The 20,760-nt window shown below is 39.3% G+C and overlaps 1 protein-coding gene across 1 annotated transcript in view; it reads left to right on the forward strand.

Moving 5' to 3' along the window:
- The window catches only part of LOC134586675 (rootletin-like), a 79,390-nt gene that overhangs the window by 56,153 nt on the left and 2,477 nt on the right, over positions 1–20,760 (forward strand). Inside the window, exons 20-34 of the mRNA XM_063442407.1 lie at positions 267–436; positions 2,444–2,623; positions 4,182–4,316; positions 5,004–5,147; positions 5,324–5,562; positions 8,230–8,389; positions 8,861–9,028; positions 12,922–13,273; positions 14,227–14,384; positions 14,614–14,734; positions 16,664–16,827; positions 17,505–17,945; positions 18,160–18,309; positions 19,055–19,234; positions 19,707–19,838. Of these exons, the coding sequence (XP_063298477.1) occupies positions 267–436; positions 2,444–2,623; positions 4,182–4,316; positions 5,004–5,147; positions 5,324–5,562; positions 8,230–8,389; positions 8,861–9,028; positions 12,922–13,273; positions 14,227–14,384; positions 14,614–14,734; positions 16,664–16,827; positions 17,505–17,945; positions 18,160–18,309; positions 19,055–19,234; positions 19,707–19,838 (2,894 nt within the window). The remainder of the gene's footprint in view (positions 1–266; positions 437–2,443; positions 2,624–4,181; positions 4,317–5,003; positions 5,148–5,323; positions 5,563–8,229; positions 8,390–8,860; positions 9,029–12,921; positions 13,274–14,226; positions 14,385–14,613; positions 14,735–16,663; positions 16,828–17,504; positions 17,946–18,159; positions 18,310–19,054; positions 19,235–19,706; positions 19,839–20,760) is intronic.

Here is a 20,760-nt window from a genome sequence, read left to right on the forward strand (position 1 = left end):
TGCACATAATTTGTTAGCTATCCTACTAGCATCATTGCAGTACAATTTACCATTTGTATTTCTTTCTCACACCTACTATGTGATCAAAACCTGCTACGAGTCTATAAAAATCTCAAAATACACACAAATTAGACATTAAGGTCAAGTCTCACAAATCCAGTGCTATGAATATGAAATTCAAAGTGACTTAATAGATATTGTTAACACAGCTGTGTCTGTGAATTGCTGCTAGCACCCAGGCTCCACTGACTATCTTTTTCCATCAGCGGAAGCGCAGCGGCAAGCACTGGAAGCTGAGGAGGCGATGGCCGAGCTGCGACAGCAGAAGGTTACTCTGGAGCTCCGACTCACTCAGGCAGAGCAAGCAGCACAGCTGTCTCTCAGTAACCAGGCCCAGCAACACCAAGACACCGTGGAGAGACTCAGGAAGGAGCAGGTTAGTGTCCATGTCTGTGTGTGTTATGAATAAAGGATATGTTGTTACAGACAGCCAAACACTGGTATAGCTATAAAGCTAACGTGTAAGTGCTTAACCTCTCGCAGGTGTCACTAAGTACCTCTGGCAATAAATGTGTGAAAAGGAAAAACTTTTCCACGTAGAAAAATAAACGTCTAACCAGCTCACTTTTCTCTGTATGGTTCATTCACCTTAAAATGAACTCTTTTGCGTAGGTGTGAGTAGTAATCAGATTATTAGTTTATGTGGTTCACTTGACTCAAACATAGAGGCATTTTAAAAAATAATTAATTTTGTGAACCTGTAAAGAATTTAGTTTGTTAAAATTGCATTTGAATGCAATAAATAATGGAGAATGTGTTTAAAATATTGATTCTTTCACTGCCAGAGCTCCAGATTTCACACATGATTCTCTCTCTTTTCTGTGAAAGGATTACATGTTGTGCACTCTAAATACCTTAACAATTTGTGTTCTTTACCCAATTTGTGAATTAAGTAAATCCATTGATTCCATGCATATACACTTATAACTGCAGTGCTGCTTTGTAGACATTTGTGCTTAGCACTGACATAGAATGTTACAGGCGTATTATAACTGGCTGAGTCACTAACTGGCCTGAGATGACCTCATTACAGAAGCTTAGTGGTTTACGGCACATACATAAAATTCGAATAGTTTATTTTCAGTGTATTGCACATAGCTGAATGCGTTGATTACATTACTGATATAAAATAAAGGATGGATTAAATCAGACCTGTAGTGTCCCTTTAATTCTTAAAAAGTCTATTGTTTATCATAAAGAGTGTACCCCAGGAGTGAGTGAGGCCACAGGGCAAAAACAAGCAAATGTTAAAACCAGCTTAAAATCATATGATTCGATTAAGGTTGTTACACACTAGCAGTTAACAGGTACAGTTATCGAGGGAGTTTTAGGTTTGAAACTGTTCTTTAAAAAGGTTTTGATTTTCATTCCTTGACTAGCATTACGCTGTGTACAAATCCAGCAAAAGCCACTGAGGCAGCCCCTTATGGTTGAAATAGAGCGCTTCCAATCTCAGGGTTGCAGCTTCTAGCATTCGTAGACTCTTTTTTTGCTTCAATATTAAAATGAATACTATTGAGACAATTAAAAGGGAAAAAACTATAATCATATATCTATTATTAGTATTATTATTTTTTGCAAGCAAATACTTAGACATTTCTTCTTCAGTTTTAGTTTTATGGTAAAAATTGCCCTTATCATAACATTATAAAAAAAACAAAGAAAAAACAGAATAAGAGATAAAAAAAAATATGTAGAATCTCAGGAATAAAGTATACTAACAATCTGAAATATGAATGTGTAAAAGAATGTAATGCCAAATCCTAACTGATAATGGAATAAAACCAAGCCAATTCTTTCACTGGCATCTGATATGTTTGGGAAGGCTTTTTATTAATACGATGTAAATTGTCTGTTTATAAATTCATATCATGACAACAACTGGTACAATCATAAATAGAATAACTCAGTTAAACCAAGTGATCTTTAAATGTGTCATTTGGTCAACATTTTTTTCCAAATGGAAATAGTGTACATTTCTTGTATTTACAGATTGTTCTGTCAGTAAAATTGTTCCAATTGCAAATCCACCAACTTTAGAAAGTGTTCAGACTTCAAGATCTCATGTTCTTTTCCAAAAAGGCTTAATAGCATTGAGCATTACGTTGATGAATGTGATCTATATGATAGGAAAGCAAATCATTTCACCTCTTAGCAAACATAGCCCTATATATTTTATTTATGTTTTTAAAGCTGTGTAGTCTGAAAATTCCACATGCTTTATTATTTATAACTGTATGGGTCCTAATCTAGAGAAAAAAACTAAATTGTGGATGATATGGCCACTGTATCCATACCACCTTTTCAGTAAGATTTTGCAAGATTTACTTCTGGGGGCAAGTATTTGCTGATTCTATTTTTTACTTGTTGCCCTCATCTCCAGGAGAGTCTGCGTCTGGCAATGATTGTGGAGAAACAGGAGGTGGTGCAGCGTTTGGAGAAAGAGAAGGAAGAGCTGCTTTCAGACAGTGAGTTTGTGAAGCAGAAACTCAGCTCTGATATCATGCGTCTGCAGGAAGAGAAAGAGGAGAGCTTGCTTAAGGTGGAGAGCGAAAAGCAGAAGGTTAGTGGGTGTGAACGCATTTTCATTGCGTTAAAATGTTTAAATTTTATTAATGGTTAGGAATTAAGAAAATCCCATTATATCATATTTTTCCATGGTGTTGTCCATACTGGTGGAGAGCCTTCAAGTGGAATATACTGCTCATGAAGTGGTGACTGCTCAAGAAGAGTAACTACTTACACTAGGGTGATATGTTATCAACTGCTAAATACACATATAGTAGTCCCGGACATTAAGCCGTAATAATATATTATAAGTAGAAGTAAGCACAAGTCGGTTGTGGTGTGCAGGAACCGACGCATGGGGTAGGCCTGTAATAAAAGAGGGCCAACCCATGAATTGATAAACGGGAGAGGTGGGAGGGATGAACCCAGCGGTGACGGTTCTGTCATGGAGGGGGCCTGAGTTTTTAGAGCCGGGTAACCCCTCCCACAATTACAGGCTACGCTTTTATATTTGTAGTCGGGTACATTGAGCCATAATAATAATAATATAATATAAGTAGAAGTAAGCACAAGCCGGTTGTGGTGTGCTGGAACCGACGTATGGGTAGGCCTGTAATAAAAGAGGGCCCACCCATGAATTGTGACAAAGGGGAGAGGTGGGAGGGATGAACCCAGCGGTTACGGTTCTGTCATGGAGAGGGCCTGAGTATTTATAGCCGGGTAACCCCTCCCACAATTACAGGCTACGCCTTTATATTTATCAACCAAAATTTACTTATATAAGAGAAAAAGGAACCATGGGAGTCATAGGATGTAACTTCGAGATTCATAGAATATACTTACCTATCATAGATTCATGCAAAGCGGTTGTGTTCTATTCATTGCTGTTATTATTTCACTTTATTTTCTATTTACTGTAAATATTGCTGTATGTACAAAGGTCACACTTTTTGTAATCTCTGGACACTTTATTCTGGTCCTTTATGTAACATGCTATGTAGGTTATGCCTAACACACACACTTCAAATTTAAGGCCAAAGTAGCCAAAATGGAAAAATTCTCCTAGTCAGCAATGCTTCTAGTTCAGCTACTTTGGCCTAACATTTAAAATTAACTTTTAAATCCTGACAATTCCTACTGTAGTGGATACTCCTGTATGTCACAAAGAAGCCACTTCAACCCCTACCTTAAACCCTCCTAACCCCAAATAAAACCTAGACCCCTTACACCGAAAAAACCCTAAAACAACTTTTGTTATTTTTTTAAATTCAATATATGTTTGCCTCCTTTCACTAGTGGACACCCAGATCACACTTAATCTATACTTGCCTTTCAATTAGGTTTGGACCCCATGGGGATGTCTTTACTATGTGGGATTAATAAAACTCACAATCTATAGTTTTCAGAAAATGGTATGGCATTTAATTACTAAATGTGCTTTCTTGCTACCACTCAAACACAATTAATGCAATGCATGCACTCAGTGACCTTTGCATTGATCTGTGCATCTTTTCAGATCTGGGGAATGACACAGAGGTGAACACTTATGTTACAATGATGTTAGTAATATTCAGGGTTTACTTTATGAATATGAATTATTATTTTGTTTCTAGGCCTTGTTCCTTAAAGAGACAGAAAAGAATAATCTCAATGAAAAGCTGGTGCAGACACAGAGGGATCTCTCTGACACTAAACTGGAAGCCGAGAGGTTTAAACGTGAAGTTCAAATAAAGCAGGACCAGGACAAGGTCAGCAGTTATATAAATATGGCTTGTTTCTCAAGTGGTATCACATTAAAATATATAATGTCAACTCCTTTATTTAGATTTACCTAGGCAAAAGGTAGCTGATCTTATGTTGCCCCAATAACATCTCTAAATAAAAATGATAGTATTGCAATATGTAGCTCTTTGACTTTTCATATTAAATCTAGATATTCCTTTATTAATAGAGGTCTGTTCGTGTATGCAGTTTGGACTGTGATAGGCCTTATACTTACTATGTAGTTTTTCATGAAAAAAATAAAATGGCTCTGAGACACTGAACTGGATTGTGATGCATATATATGAATGAAGAATATTTATTAATTCATGTACATGCCAAAAGAAGATATGTGAAAATTGGAGTAAATCTCGGTGTGGTTGTCTTTCGCTTAGTACCCGCTCAGGTCTCAAACACGATTTAGCTCACATATGCCATTACAGAGTGAACCTATGCTCTTTACATATCAAAGCATCATTAGTCTATTCCTAAAATGCTGACAGGCTGCTTTTGCACTAGAGATACAGTAGCCCAGCTACAATTTTTGCTCATACATACATTTGGCCATGGATATGGATGTATGATTGATTCCATATATTAGCACAAATGAAGATGCAGCTGAAACTGTGACATCATCTGTTTTACCAGATATTGCTCTGTTCTTGTGTCCCCAGTCTGTGCTGGATGGAGTCTCCTCTGAACTTAAGGCTCTTCAAACTGAGTTTGAAGATGCTATGTTCGCGCACTCTAAAGAGAACAAGAACCTCTGCGATCGTGTAAAGCAGCTGAGCCAGGATAGGGAGAGTCTGACTACAGAGGTAAGCATGGTCCATGACCAGCCATAGATATCAGAAAAAAAAATGAACACAATATTGCTATTTGAGTCATATCTGTACACCTCCATACACTATGTAATGAAACAGAAAATATGCTTTTGGTATGACATTCCTCAAAAACGCCATAAAAAATTTAAGTTGACTGTTATCTGCTGCAGATGGAGGAACTTAAAACACAGTTGCGAGTGGCTGAAGACTCAAGAGATGGGTTGCGCAGGGACATAATTGAGGTACAACGTCTGCTCCGAGAGATGGAAGATACTTGTGAAATTCAAAGGAAGGAAACGTTAGAGCTGCGCCGGGATATTGGAGACCTGACCCGTGAAAGAGAAACTCTGCACAGGTCCAATACTGAACTGAGGACAAACATCAAGAAAACAGAGACGGAGAGAAGCAGGTAAGATTTACTACACAGATCCAAAGGCACTCTGTGAACTTTGAATTATTTTACTTCTATCTTGTAACATACCAAAGTAGTGTGATGAAACTGTCTTTGGTGCTGGGCAGCTAATGCTCAGACTGTGAGTGATGGCAGCTTGTTTTGTTTACCATGGGATACTTTCAGTATGAAATATATTTTTACAGCCTACTTATATTTTTAGAACCTACTTAAAGCAAACTTTGTACTATGTAGTACATTTTACTTTATACTATAGTTTGGAATGGCCCGCTAAATGTATTGGCTATATGCATAAAGAAAAGAATAGGCAAAAATAGACTCTCTAGATTAGATTGTGTCACATACAGTGAAAGCCTTCTACATAGTTGCCTTGTTATTGGCAAGACTAGGTTCCTGCTACATGAAACACTTCATTAAGGAAGTCAATACAAAATGCAAGATGCTTTGTGTATAGTCGTGGAAGGAGACACTGGAATCACTGGTACACTGTCACTTAGTCATTGGGCTGACACTAGACTTCCATGGGCAGAAGTTGAATATCTGGCATGGATTAGGAATTGTAGTTAAGGCATTAGAGGCATACATTTTTTTAGGCTGGTGGATACTCCTCCCAAGTGTGCTCATAAAGGTACATGAAAGAAATATATGCACCTCTGGAAAGGATGCTGGTGTTTCTTAAAGAGACGCTATAGGCACCAAAACAACTATAGCTTAATGAAGCAGTTTTGGTGTACAGATCATGCTCCCACTGTCTCATTGTTTAATTCTTGATTATTTAGTAGTTAAATCATGTCCTTCTCTACATTTGCCATCTTATTATTATTTTTTATTATTATTTATGTAAATACTGTACCTTCCTAGTAAACCAAAAAATCTGTCTACTTTTCTGGATAAATTATTCTTTAACGGGGCAGACTTGGGCAGCACAAGTTCTTGTCTGGCAGGCAGATTTTGAGGTATAATCGGCGGCTACATATCCACAAGACTTACCGGGGTGCACTACCCACTTCGGGGGTGCACTGCTCAATCGAGTGACAGTTCTCTGGAGCCCATCAAGGCCGGGAGGTGCAGCCTACTAGAGTTGGTGCTGTGTAGAGGTGGCCGCTCTCCCTGACACCGGACTCACCTGGCGACTCTGCTGGTCTTCTTCCCCTCCCCCCACCTTTGGACCGGTGGGGTAAACCCGGTCCCCACTGGGTTAACGGACTAACGCTCTCCCTGCTGCATCAGCATACCGCTCACAGCAGACACCTAACGGTGCTCAGACCACACAAGATGGCGGAGGCCCTTCCACAAGCATCACAAACCTTCAGCCGGTCACAAGGGCCCAAGCAGGGCACCATCGAATCCAGGCTTGACGCACTATTCTAGCCCGTCTGGGACAAGCTGCAGGCACGTTCCACTGCCATCCTGTCCAAGCAGAGGACGAAGAGAAGCTCATGGACGGCGACGGGAGGGACACCTCCGGGCAGCGCACCCACCCAAATGCTTAACCGGTGCAACAACCGACTGCCTAGGCTGAAAGCCACCAGAGGCATGACCTCAAAACATCGATCACACAGGAGGAAGGTCGCACAACGCTGGAGGCGGATGCCACCTAGATCTTCCAACTGCCCCTTGGGGGGGCCAGGACTTGGCCGTGAAAAGGTACCGAGTCTGTCGACAGAGGGTGTCGGCTTTCACAAAGGCCTGAGGCTGGAAACATATCTCTCTTACTTGTCCCTCCCAACTGATCCCGGAACCTCCCTTGCATGCTCGGCAGACTTGCCACCCCAGGGAATTGACTGACACGACCGCGGACCTGCAGTCTGTCAAGTGGTAACCGATGAGGAAGGCAGAGGCTATCAAGGACTGAGCCAACAGAGCCGTACTCACTGCCTTTTTTATGTTAACGTTATGTGCCATACTATCTCACATCTCTCTAGTGCAGCAATGTGTAACACAGTGGTTCAAAGCTGATTTAGTAAGACAACTTAGTGTACTTTACTGTAACTTTACATTTACTTAGCAATGGCTCTGTGTTTCCTGTTTCCTAGTACTGTGTGTGGTAAGCATCAACATAGAATAGTTCAACTTCTCATCCACACAGGTGCCTTTTAGCAACAATTCACAGAGACTACCAGCATACTCTTACCTAAATGTAATCATACTATGCAGTATTTACCAGCCTGTTCTCTTACCCCACCTTATATAAAATTGTGCTGTTTCATTGCAATTGTACATATCCTAGCTTTTTACATCAAATCTGTGTGCAAATTACCTGTATAATTGTGCCAATTCATATGCCTGCTGTTGTTGTTGTGACGCAGCGGGAGATTGTATACTTTTCAGCACTGAAAAAATAAAACTGTACACCAAAAAAAAAAAAAAGATTCTTTAACAGTCAATGTAGTTTTAATTTACTTCCCTCAGACTTTAACCTCATTCAAGCCGGGTCTTACTAACATTTGTTACTGTATGCAAGACTTTTTTTTATCTCAATAATTTTTTTTTTCTCTTTTGCTTATCCACCATTTGGCACTGTGGAAACTGTTGGTTCTTATAAGAAATAATAGCTAAATTATATTTCTCTCCGTGTTTGTGCTGCATTTATGTGTGTATAGAAGCTTTTCAGCATATGAATGTGTGTTTACATGTGGTGATTCTCACTGATGTCACCCTCAGCCTGCACGTATCATTGGAGGAGAAACTGCAGCGCCTGTCTGTACTGCAAGAGGGGAAGGCATGTGCAGAACGGGAAGCAGCACAGCTGAGATCCAGCCTGCGGGAGGTGGAGCGTGCCCATATAGAGGCACGCAGACAGTTACAGGAGCTACGAAGACAGGTACAGAACATTGCCTTGAGTGACATTTCTGCTAAATACACCTGTAAATATTAACATTTGTAAATAACAATTCTAGTAAACAGGTAAAATATATTACAGGGATATTCGCTGTCAGAATTATCAGGCATTCAAAGTGATTTTCAAATTTAAAACCAAAATAGCCGAAACTAGAAGCATAGCTGCCTTGGAGAATTTTTCAATTTGGCTATTTTGAAAATTCACTCTCAAGGCCATACCCTTTAATTCTTTTTAGTGAGCTAGAAAATTAAATAAAATGTTAAAAATTTCATGCTCAAAAATGGAAATCTATGCAAATATATCAAAGATAAAGGTATCATTAAATAAGATAAGTGCAATATAATATGAATATGGAGATGTTCTCTGAAGCTAGGAAATGCATAGGTGTATTCTGTAAAGTTAGATGTTGGGGTTCCCATAACATTGCATTAACACAGCCTTACTCTCCTGCAGGTGAAGACACTAGGTGGAGAGAGCAGTCAGAAGGAACAAGAGGTGGCTGATCTCCAAGCTCGCATACAGCAAGAGGAGCAGAAGGAGCAGCAGAGCCGGCGGGAGTCACTGGAGCTGAGACAACGAATAACACAGAGTGAGGTCGAACGAGAGGCTGCTCGCAGAGAGGTGAGTAGTACTGTGTGAGACCCCGATACCTGTTGGAAGACTATTCTAAATGGCATTTTTAAAGTGACACTCCACTGCCCAAATAGGAAAACAAATAGAAGACATCAGTTTCAAATCTCTTTTTATGTTTACACACAACACATCTCCCACACTTATGTGCCTTCAAAAATGTATCAGTCAAAGACTCTCTATCAGAGAGGAAACCTAAGGCATCTCTTACACACCGTTCATGTAACTGTATATTTTGGACTTACAAACACTCTTCAGTCACCTTTGCACCTTCACATAACCGTCAAAGCTTTCTTCCTCGTCTCATTATGTGAAACATTATTTTATGATGTCTTCTACTGACCGCTCACTATCTAAATAAGGTTGGCATATTATTTATATCTGTAATATATTGGCATATTTCATTATTGAAGTGCATGCCCCTTTGACCTGTATATATGTAGTTTCTAATCCTAGTTCCTTTATGAGCTTAACTAATTTCAAAGAGGTGTTGTTTCTTGGTATACTTCTTTCTTTGGCCCTGTTTAGTTGATACCGTACTTACTGTTTTCGGATGTGATACATTAATAAACATGTTTTGCATTTATATATTAGATCGGATGTATTTGTGTATTTTCCTTTATGATTTTCTTTATGATTCTTTAATGGTATTGGGTCTTTATGGGGCTTGATATATTACAGATCAAGCTATGCTCTGGTTAAGTAAATACATTCCTTAGTGTACTTTACAACATATATATTGCAGTATACATCATCATGTTTATTAATTACTTGGTTGCTTCATAGTGCTTTGTAAGTATACATATTTAATACATATTCAATAACAATTATGTTACATCTTTAACCCCTTAAGGACCAAACTTATGGAATAAAAGGGAATCATGACATGTCACACATGTCATGTGTCCTTAAGGGGTTACGGTTCAATATTTAGGGATTGAGTCATCCTTTCTGTCAATGTTACCATTAAGTGAACAGACACTTTGTGCTGAATTCGGGGTAATTTGCCAAGACAAGTGTGATCACTGTAATGTAGGTGGCACTTTGACAAATGACACATTGACCTCTGATTGGTCGGATGATGTCATTGAGAGGCAATCAAACCCCTTTAAATGGATGAATGCGGCCAGGCACAGCTTAGTGCCTGACAAAGGCGCCAGCGTGCGCAAAAACACGCATCAAAGTTTAGTTTACTTTTAGCTACACATGCGCTATTATGGGGTGTTCTTGAAAGTACTGCAATGTGGGAGGTTTGGCTATTTTACGTCTGAGTTTGTATCTGTACACGTGGCCACTTTTCTCTGTTCATTATCCTGTTTCTCCAGTATGTTTTTAACATACCACCTCGCTAGAATCATGTATGTAAAGCAGTTTTGTAGTCTCCCGCGGGATTAGGTTACATTTTACAAAGTAGATTGCGGATTGTGACAACCTCTTTCCAGAAGATCAAGTTTGCTTCCTTGTTAAGGAAGAGCTACAGCACCCATTTGTTGCTACAACTTTCTTACTTTGTACAATTTTGGTACTGTGAGCATATAGGCTTATACAGGGTGGGCCAACATTCAAAGTAGAATTTGACAGGTATATAACTTTTTTGTTAGTAGTTACATTTGTTAGTAGTTACATTTTTTTGTTAGTAATTAACTTATTATAACTGTCTTATGAGATTCCTCATGGGTAGTTTCACGAAGGAACAAGTAAAAATAGTAGCAGGCAGATCATTTCAAGAAATTCACAGATTATTGGCCGCCACATTCGCCTGACCTTTCAGCTCCCCATTACTTCCTGTGGGAAATATCTAAAAGAACGGGTGTACGTGAACAAACTGCGTGGACTTAAGCAGCTCAAGCTAATCCGTGCACATATTCAAGCTCTAGAGCCTCAAACATTAACTAATGTTATGAACCATACAATCAAAATAGCCCGACATTGCTCATGGAGCTCATTTAAAGGACCACTATAGGCACCCAGACCACTTTAGCTCAATTAAGTGGTCTGGGTGCCAGGTCCCTGCCTGCTGTAAACCCCGTCTGCTGTAAACATAGCAGTTTCAGAGAAACTGCTATGTTTACTTTAGGGTTAATCCAGCCTCTAGTGGCTGTCTCATTGACAGCCGCTAGAGGCGCTTCCGCGCTTCTCACTGTGATTTTCACAGTGAGAAGACGCCAGCGTCCATAGGAAAGCATTGAGAATGCTTTCCTATGAGACTGGCTGAATGCGTGCGCGGCTATTGCCGAGCATGCGCATTCAGCCGATGACATCAGAAGATGGAGGAGAGTCCCCAGTGCCGAGGGAGCACGGTGCTGGAAAAAGGTAAGTGTTTAACCCCCTTCTTCCCCCTTAAACACCACGGGATTGGGACCCTGAGGGTGGGGGCACTATAGTGGTCCTTTATTAGATGTCATCTTCGGTACTTAGTCAAACAAATCTCCATACGTTCATCATTATTGTATGTAATATCATTAAAATCGGTCCATTAGTAAAAAAGTTTTTTAAAATTGAGTGTCAGCGCTATGTTTTGAAAACCTTAAATTAGGTGATCCATAGCCCTAAGAAATGCAAACACTTTTAAATGTGGACTCATGATAAATACATAAAACCATATAAACCACAATAAGTGTAATTTCAAACAACCATAAAACCTTGCTCAAGTGTCCAGAAAGTCTTTGGGTGATAGTCTTTATAGGGTTAATCCTGTCTTGCAGATATGATGCAGCATCTATTGATACACTGTAGCAAAGTGAAGTTGTACCTTAAAAGGATACAAAAAAACATTCCATAGCATAATACTGCAATCTATTCAAATAAAAACAGGATACCATTTCCGCCAAATAAAACCCTTACATTAGCAAGTGGTGGTACTCGTCTCCAAGATACCACTCATAAGCATAAGTGTATCAGAGGCTTAGCAGCCGTTTACCATCCGTAGTCCTCACAGTGCAAAATCCCGCGCGATCTCAGGGCTGATAAGACAAGTGTCCGTGCAGGGAGGAGACTGTAAATTGGGATCAGTGTTGACAGGCTGTTGTTCTTCCACCTATTGATTCCTCAAATCCTACTCTGTATTAAATCTTATATAGTACAATTTAGTCTTACAATAGAAACTTCAACTCTCCCCTCCCTGTATATTCTCTTATGTTGTACTATTCCATTATCACTTTACTTTTTATGAATATAGTTATTGGTCTTTTCTTTTTGATGGATGGTTTGTCTTCAGACTGTTCAGGAAAAGCTGTTTGGCAAATCTTCTAATTTTTTGCTTTACATCTGAAAACTCTTCTTATTCAAATCAGTTTATATGGAAACCACTGTTACCCACCACCTGATTCATTTCTAGATTATCATCTTATTCAAGCAGGGTTCTCCTCACCACTTGTATCTGTCGACCTTATTCTGTCTGTGTTGTTTTTTTTTTTTTTTCTTGTTTGTGTTTTACACTTTTTGGTTTGCATAGCTTCCATTTTACCATTTGGATTTTAATTCACTGTAAATTTGAGTTTAGTTAATAAACCTCTGTTACTGAATAATCCTCTTCATGCCCACAATTTTGCCAAATCACATTTTTCCTGTTTCTTTGGTACTAGTGTTATATGAACCTTGTGTACTCTACACCGAACAACATCCCTTAACCTTTTAACATTTAATATAATCACAAAAGTACTGCAAGTGCCACAGTTAGTTATCATTTGCAGTGGGAAAAAAAATTATTATTCTCATGTATATATCACCAGCAAATGCAGAAGCCATAGACACAATAAGTTAACTAGCGTTACACTTCATTTGACAAACATCTGTCACTAGGCTACATTAAACCTGAATAATAATATAAGTTATATTTGTGAATCCCTTAATTAATCTGAACTTTAATCTACCCATGTCTTTAGATATTGTCCCTGCAGCAACGCCTGTCTGCATTAGACTCCTCTTCTTGTCAGCGTGAAAGAGATCTTGAGCAGCGTCTGAATGAGAGCCATGTTGCGGAGCAGCGTTTGCAGGAGTCATGCAAGAATCTTCAGGAGCAGATTCAGCGTGGGACCAGAGAAGCAGAAGATCTCCGGCTCCAACTGGGAGCTTATGAGGCAAGAGTGCGGGCGCTTGAATCTGAGCTGAACAAGATGCAAACAGCACGTAGGGAAGCTGAGGCACAGCTTAGCAACTTGTCTTCGGTAATCCGACGGACTCTTGGTGTCAGAGGTCGCAGTCCTTCACCCCACAGAGCAATGTCTCCCAGTAAAAGTAAGTGAAGGTCAAGAGCCGTAATCCTTGACACTACAAATATTTGCACTACTTTTCTTATGATGCTTAGCTATTCAAAAGTCTATAGGTGTAAAGGTGAAAATGAAGCACCTGGAGTGCCCAGATTAAGTACAGCTGTTCTAGGGAATGGGATAACTTTGGAGCATTCGATAGCTCTAACATTGGATACTTCAGGGGCATATTTTAATGGAAAAGACACTAAGCTATGAATACACAATTTGTTTTCGGATACTCTCGTGCAATGGGTGTCTGTAAAATTCCATTGTGACATTTTGAGTTAGTTGTTTTAAAAGCATAATACCAGTTGTGATAGCAATTAACTGCAGATTATTCCCTTTAACATCAAAGAGATCAATTGTCAGGAGATCATTGTGTGTTAAGCTCAGCCTGTAGAAGACAGATACAACTGCCTAATTCATCCTGAATTAACAAAGTAACTTTATAAAATAACAACCACCTGGGACAAGGTAATCCCTTCTCACCTACACCTTTCACATCGAGTCAAAGATTGAATAAAATAAGAGGATCACCCTAATAGCTAAGAAAAGCCCTCTGCTTCTTACTGCTTTCATCCCATGCACAGGAATTGCAAGGTATTGGCTTTGTTCTTCACAGTGATACATCTTCACCCCTCCACTCCCTGAGACTTTGGTGATGGGATTCGCGTAATAGTAAGGATGGCCTCGGAGCTCCCTGATAATGTTCTACTTCGAATATATGACAAGGCGTTGCCCAATCCACCATATAGTAAACACAGAAATGACCCAATCCCCTGGTCCCATGTGTGCTCCTATATAACACAACCAAGTGATCTAGCCCCGCAGATGCCCACTATAGATTCCATAGTATAAAATCAAAGAGCAAAGCGTAAAAGCCTTGGCTGTCACCTTTGTTTTACATTATACCAATGTATATATTTTGTTCCATAATAGGTATTGATGGCTCGTTCTTGGAGGGGCGAAGAACTCCTAGCTCTCGGAGTGGGTCTCCTGACCGCAGCCGCTCTCCATACCCAGAGCTTGAACCAGATGCTGTGAAAGTAGCCTTAAAGGACTTCATGCAAGTCCTGAGGGAAACGCAGAAGGAGAAGGTGAGTTCTGTGAATGGTACAAACACACATTAGACATAATCTCTACTACAAAATGTTTACAGTTCTGCCATTTGTGGTTCCATTTGTGTGGAACTAATACAGCAGATAATAATCCCACTAGCATGCTCTTCTACGGATAGTCTTTCAATTCTAGCTGCAGATATATTTTGTTTCTTTCTGTCAGATATCTCCTTTATTTTCTCTTTTATGAATATTCTGCTGTTTTTAGGATGAAACTAGTGTCCAGATCCTATCTTTACGCAGACAACTGGATGACATTGCTAATTCCCGGGAAAAACTGCAGAGCCAACTGCAGAAAGAGCTGAGACAGATGGCTGAACTACAAGAAGGTACTTTGTGTTCTACATTTCAATAATAGGGGGGGAAGGCACAACCGTTATATGCTCTTAGATTGCATCAACAGATTAAGGACTTTCAGCAGTCAGAATTTTAACATACTGCTGAAACTTACAAATGTTTAACTTTATTCACTATGTGTGATATTTGGAATTAAAAGTGACTACAAAGTTAATTTAAAATTTTAGGACAATATAGCCGAATTAGAAAAAAGCCAGCTACGTTTCAGTTTAGTTATTCTGGTTGAAATGTGCTATTCACTTGGAATTTCTGACAGCTATCAGTCAAAAACTGTAAACCTCATTATATTTCTTTGACATGGGATTGATACCAAGAGTAGTCAAAGGCTAATGACAGAGAAGAAACACAGCAAGTGATGCTTTTGCTTTATGCATTTGTTTCTGTTTCAAGTAACAACATATCAGAGCCATTTCCACTGGTACTAGTAGCCATTTTGGCAATTTGATAGGAATAAAAAGAACAAAATAATTGCTATCTGTTTTTGCCAATGTACATCACTGTCTGAACATGCAACACAGTATTGTGTTTTGCGAATTTAGCAATCTGTTGCTGAAATTCCAGGCACAAAATCAGAAGTGGGTGTGAAGAATAACTGGTGTTGGAGCAGATGGTTTCAGATAGCCAAACAATGTTTTCTAAGTGGCAAATTTATACAGATATCAACACAGCAACACTATGCCATCTGCAAAATAACTTGCCATCTTTTACCTGGTATCATAGTATTGTTATGTTGTTAAAGGAGACCTATTATTTCCTATGATTTTCAATATTTTGTTTACTGATACTTATAAGTATATCAAGTATGAAAAATCAAACTAAATGTAGTCATTAATATATCTTTATCCTGCAAATGTGCACCTCCACCTTGGATCCGTCTTGATTTGCCCAAAAGACTAGCAGTCATCTAAAATATAAAAATCAATAGAGGTGGTTATTATGCACTCTGTGCCAGCAGAGTGGCAACGGACTATACAAAACGGCGTGTTGTGGGTTTAAAACTGATTTGGTCCCACTATTTTGGAAGCATATTTTTGTATGTTTTTAATTGTGCTTAGTAAAAGGTGCTATGTTATTGGCACTTTTTTATCTTGTATGTGGAACTTCATTCCCAACCTGCATTTTATATTCTAAAGACTTTCCATATTGTTCTTATGTTTCATGATAAGTGCAGTTAATTTATTCCTGTGTTCGCACTTGTAAAATGCACTTAAACTGGTTCTGTTTGCAATGGGGCATGCATTATATATATATATATATATATATATATATATATAATCTTTATACTGACTGCTATATATAAAATGCGGTATGCATATATATATACACTGGACAAAATTATAATCGCAACACTTTTATTTCCCCCCCCCATTTTTCATGAGCTGAACTCAAAGATCTAAGACTTTTTCTATGTTTACAAAAGGCCTATTTCTCTCAAATAGTGTTCACAAATCTGTCTAAATCTGTGTTAGTGAGCACTTCTCCTTTACCGAGATAATCCATCCACCTCATAGGTGTGGCATATCAAGATGCTGATTAGACTGCATGATTATCACACTGGTGTGCCTTAGGCTGGCCTAGATCTTTGATCTTAGTCTTAGTCTTAGATCTTTGAGTTCAGCTCATGAAAAATGGGTTGCGTTTATAATTTTGTTCAGTGTATATATATATAAAAATATATACCGGTATATTTATATTTATATACACACACACCTGATGCATGATTATGTTTTACTCCACATGGCTATGACACAGAGAATGAATGCATGGTGTAAAAAAAAAAATACTTTTGTAATTTGGATGCCCTATAGCACACCCATGTAATTTGGTGCCCATATGCCCTATAGCACACCCTTGATGACATGTACCCCTCTAACGTTTCCCTATTACATCTTCCTCTGCAGGGCAGAAGCGAACAGAAGAACGTCTGGGGACAGCACACACAGAGATACGTCTGCTTCAGGATAATCTACGGCACGCAGAGATAGAACGCCAGGCAGTGGGAGAGCGTGCAATGTCAATGGAGCACAATCTACGAGTGTGTGAGGATGAGAAAAGAGATTTACAGGTAACAAGATAAGTAATTAACATATGGAAATGCAATCTAGTACTTCATCTATTATTAAATTTATGTGGTGGAACAGATTAAACAGTTATGGTTGGGAGCTGGGCAGGTGGTTAAGTTGGAGCTGAACTAATGGGTAGGGTTGGAGCTGGGAAGGTGTGAAGTAGTTAAGCAACTGGGTGAAGATCTGGAGCTAGGACCATGAGCTTGGCAAGTGAGTAGGGTTATGAGTTTTGGAAGGACTGAGCTTGCAGGTAGTTGTGTTAGGGCTGTTGGGTGTAATACATGGGTGTACGGCTGGGGTGAAATGTGGACTGAGCAAATGGCTAAGGTTGTTTATCTTTATAGTTTGTTGTTAAATATGAACGCAGTGGTGAGTGAGAGAATAATACACACAATGTATTTTAGTGCTCAGCTAGATCAGCCTGTGCTTTCTATGATCTTGGTGGCACAAGAATTAGTCTAAACAAAAACAGTGATAACAGTAAAACCCCAGGTCATTCAATAATTTGTATACACTATCTGTGAATCAGATGGCAAATAAAATAAAATAAACTACCCCAGACTAAGCAGCTCTAAAATAATCTGTTCCACATAAAGATCTTTCATGGGACTGCATTGCAGTCAATAATTTTTTTTTTTATCAAAGTCTTATTAAAACCACACTACTTGTGTTGTAGGATCGACTTTTCCGGGTTCGCGGTGACGAGAGTAGGCAGGAGCTGGCATGTAAGGGCTTAAAAGAAGTGCTTGAAGCTGCAGAGAACCGGGGCACAGACCTGGAGCTGCGGCGCCGCTCACTAGAAGGGGAGTTGGAGCGAACACGGATGAGTCTGGCAGAGAAAGAAGCAGAAACTCAAACCCTCCATGACAGAGCGCATCAGCTACAGGAACAACTGAGAGGAAGTGAAGACAGAGAGGCAGCTTTGCAGAAGGAGGTACAACGGCTCAGTCTGGCATTGACTAGGGCACAGGATGGTGAGCGGCAGCTTCAGGAAAAGTCACAGGGGCTGACGCATGCACTTGGAGAGGCAACTGCTGGCAGAGGTAACCTACAAGAGGATGTGAGCCGGCTTCATGCAGCACTGACAGCAGCTGAACAGGACAGGAGGGTGCTACAGGTAACTTACATCACTAAAAAGTAAATACAATAGCGTATAGACTTTATTTCATTTCTGGGTGTATTTGGTCCACTAACAATGGAATTTCTCCAAGGAAATACATTTTTATTTTACAGACATTTAGAAACTACTAAATGTTGATATATAAGCAGTTCACATATCTTATTTTTTGTATTTACTTTTTATAATTCATATCTCAATCTCATTATTCTAGGAAAGGCTTGACTCTGTTCGGCAGGCTCTGAGTGACAGCAAGAGGCAGAACATGCGTCTGTCACAGACTATCCAGGAACAGCAGCAACAACTGGGAGAGATGGAGCTGTCTTGCCGAGAACTACAAGCAAGATCAGAGGATCTGCAGCAGGTGAGAGAAAGAACAGCAAATTACAATAAAAAAAACATGTGTCAACCTGAGGAAATTAGCCACCTGTATTAGGGACCCACTCAGAATGTATTCAAATACAGGTAGTCCACACTTTCCGACGACTTGCACTTACGACCAGCTCTCTAGCGTTGGGATTCAAGGGATTCTCCATGGTAGAGAGCTGGTCTATGTTCTGGGAATTTTCCCTGAACATAGATTTCAGAGATTCCCTGCGCTAGTGAGCTACTCTATGTTCAGGCAACTGCGCTAGTGAACTGCTCTCTTGCACATGCTCTCTAGCGCATCCTCACTTACCGACCAATTTGTTTTACCACCGACTCGTAAGAACGGAACCCGGTCGGTAAGTGAGGACTGTCTGTATAACATAAGCTATAGCAAAAATATGGTGAAGATGAAAAGCTCATTCCACCAGGTACGATACATTTACAGACTGGATCTTATGGTGTTCATATTGACTGGATCTTATGGTGTTCATATTGTGAGGATTTATAACCCTACTGGCATACAAACCTGCGATTGCATGATGGTGCTTCAAATTGGATTGAAAGTTGCATTGGGTACTGAAGGAAACCTGAGATCAGGAACAATAATGAATACTTTCACCCATAGCTGTATTTAGAATTAATTTGTGATTGCCATGTGTGTTTCACATCCAGTTTTGCTTCCATTGCATATGTTGCTAGTCTTTTAATTTGTGTGTTTTCTTTTTATTTCTTCCATGAAGACCCTGCTAAAGCAGCAAAAGAGAGACGTGGAGCAGGGGTCTGTTATGCTGGAGCTACAGGAGAGGGTGAAGATGTTGCTGGGAGACAAGACACAAGTTGAGATTGACAAACAGGAGATTCAACATTCAGCAGCTCTTTTAGAAAAAGGGAACAATACACTGAGGCTCTCGCTAGATAAAGTAAGTATACAGAGTGTCTCTCCTGGTAAAACAGACAGGTTAGCTTTTTCTGTCAATATTCACCAAAGAGGTGGAGATTGTTTCTACATACATATATTTTTGAAGAAATCCTAACATTAAAGTCTAATTTAATATGTGTTTTATTTGTTTTTTTTCCTTTTGTTATAGCAGTTGTTTCACCAATAGTTTACTTTTATAAATTAGTTCAAAATAATATTTCCTACAGATTGATATTATTTTCATCTATCTGAGCTGCAGTAAACTTAAATGCCACTTAATTGCGTTTGTATAAGTAGCCATTGTGAAATTCCATCAATGGTCCTCACCTTTTTTTAACACTTCCCACTGCGCATCTCCAATGACCATAGCGATGTTTGCTTTTAGTGTCATTGAGTCACAGGATCCTTTGTTCATACCTGGTGGGTGCCTGAAATATACAAACACTTTTTATGATGTTGTTGTTTTTTTGTAGGTGAAGCGTGATCAAGGGCGCATGGAAGGGGAAATTCAACGTCTTTCTATAGAGAAGGAACAACTCAACCAGTCACTGGTGTCCTTAAGAAAGGATTTAGCAGATGCACAGAGACAGAACAAATATCTCGAGGTTAATACGCCAACATTGCATGTATACAACAGGGGAAGGTCCTATATGGCGGTGCTGAAACTACAGTATTGTTCGATAATATTTTACCAGATATGAGCAGCTTGATAACTGCAGCTGTTTGCAAAACCAGAGTTAGCCATTATTGTACCATTCTAGGCTAGTATACTACCACACTAAAATAGTGTCCATTGTTGGATATTCCATTATACCTGTATACCCCAGCAGCATGTCCTTGTATGCACACTATGGTTCAGCTGACATCATGACCCACTATGTGCATACAATGGTGGTAGCTTTTGGCCCCAGTGCCCTTACATAGTTCCTGCTGTCTATTAGTTCCATGACATGTGCCTGTTTACACACCACCAATTTAGAAGTATTTGATTTAGCCCATGCATTATTAGCACTTGTATGTGTATGTATCTATGAATGGATACTGTAGTGACCTATATGGTTGTTTGGGGACATAAATCTTCTAAAGTTAACTTTAGTTTTTTTATACTAGAGATTTATATTAGAGATTTATACTAAACACTAAGGTTTATTCACAAATCAATGAAACATTGTAAGTCAAAAACTGAATTTGCAGCCTTTAGGCCTTACATAGACCTATTGGGAGTACTGTATAGCTGGATTAGATAACGTTTTACTACTTTAGTCTTAGCTTTGCAGATTTGGTTGCCAATATACAGTGATCCCTAACTATTTTCCTTGCTGTAATAGGTCTCTGGGAGCATGAGTATTACTTGTTGGGGTATATGTATTTAGTATAGTTTGTTTATGCCTATTCCTATTCTAGTTAGTGCTTGTGTTGAATATGTTTCCATTACTTATAGCAGGACCATACATAGACACATGATCACACAGTCCTGTCAAATTCATAGCATCCAGACGTCTATTTTGGTAATGAACACATACTTAT

The sequence above is a fragment of the Pelobates fuscus genome, chromosome 2, assembly GCF_036172605.1.
Source record: "Pelobates fuscus isolate aPelFus1 chromosome 2, aPelFus1.pri, whole genome shotgun sequence".
Classification (NCBI taxonomy): domain Eukaryota; kingdom Metazoa; phylum Chordata; class Amphibia; order Anura; family Pelobatidae; genus Pelobates; species Pelobates fuscus.